The 645-nt window shown below is 67.0% G+C and overlaps 1 protein-coding gene across 1 annotated transcript in view; it reads left to right on the forward strand.

Moving 5' to 3' along the window:
* Window positions 1-529, forward strand: part of LOC104292958 (fructose-bisphosphate aldolase C-like) — a gene marked incomplete at both ends in the record, with an annotated part of 2,339 nt that extends 1,810 nt beyond the window's left edge. Inside the window, one exon of the mRNA XM_009892390.1 lies at window positions 231-529. Within this exon, the coding sequence (XP_009890692.1) occupies window positions 231-529 (299 nt within the window). The remainder of the gene's footprint in view (window positions 1-230) is intronic.
* Window positions 530-645: the final 116 nt, after the last annotated feature.

Below are 645 nucleotides of genomic sequence, written 5' to 3' on the forward strand. Positions count from 1 at the left end.
TCCCCATCTCCATGGTGTCCCCTTCTCTACAACCACGTCCCCATGGTGTCCCCCTCTCCGTGACCACGTCCCCATGGTGTCCCCTTCTCCACAACCCCGTCCCCGTGGTGTCCCCACGGCCATATCTCCATGGTGTCCCCCTCCCCGTGGCCTCCCCTTCTCCGCCACCGTCTCCCCACGCCGTCCCCGTCCCCTCCCGCTGGGGTGACCTCCCGTCCCCGCGTCCCCAGGCATCACCTTCCTGTCGGGCGGGCAAAGCGAAGAAGAGGCGTCCATCAACCTCAACGCCATCAACCGTTGTCCCCTGGCGCGGCCGTGGGCCCTCACCTTCTCCTACGGGCGGGCGCTGCAGGCCTCGGCCCTGCGGGCGTGGGCCGGCAAGAAGGACAACACCAAGGCGGCCCAGGAGGAGTACGTCAAGAGGGCTTTGGTAGGTCACCGTCACCTCCTGGGGACACGTGGGGGTGGGGGACAGCTGGGTGGGGAGAGGAACGAGGTGGCCCAGGAGGAGAACATCAAGGAGGATCTGGTGGGTCACCCATGGGGATGTCGGGGGGTTGGAGGCCATCTTTGGTCATGGACGTGGGGACATGGGGAGGTGGCCCTGGTGGAGGACATCAGGGAGGGTGTGGTGGGTCACCCATG

The sequence above is a fragment of the Charadrius vociferus genome, unplaced genomic scaffold (genome assembly GCF_000708025.1).
Source record: "Charadrius vociferus isolate BGI_N301 unplaced genomic scaffold, ASM70802v2 scaffold2729, whole genome shotgun sequence".
Taxonomy (NCBI): domain Eukaryota; kingdom Metazoa; phylum Chordata; class Aves; order Charadriiformes; family Charadriidae; genus Charadrius; species Charadrius vociferus.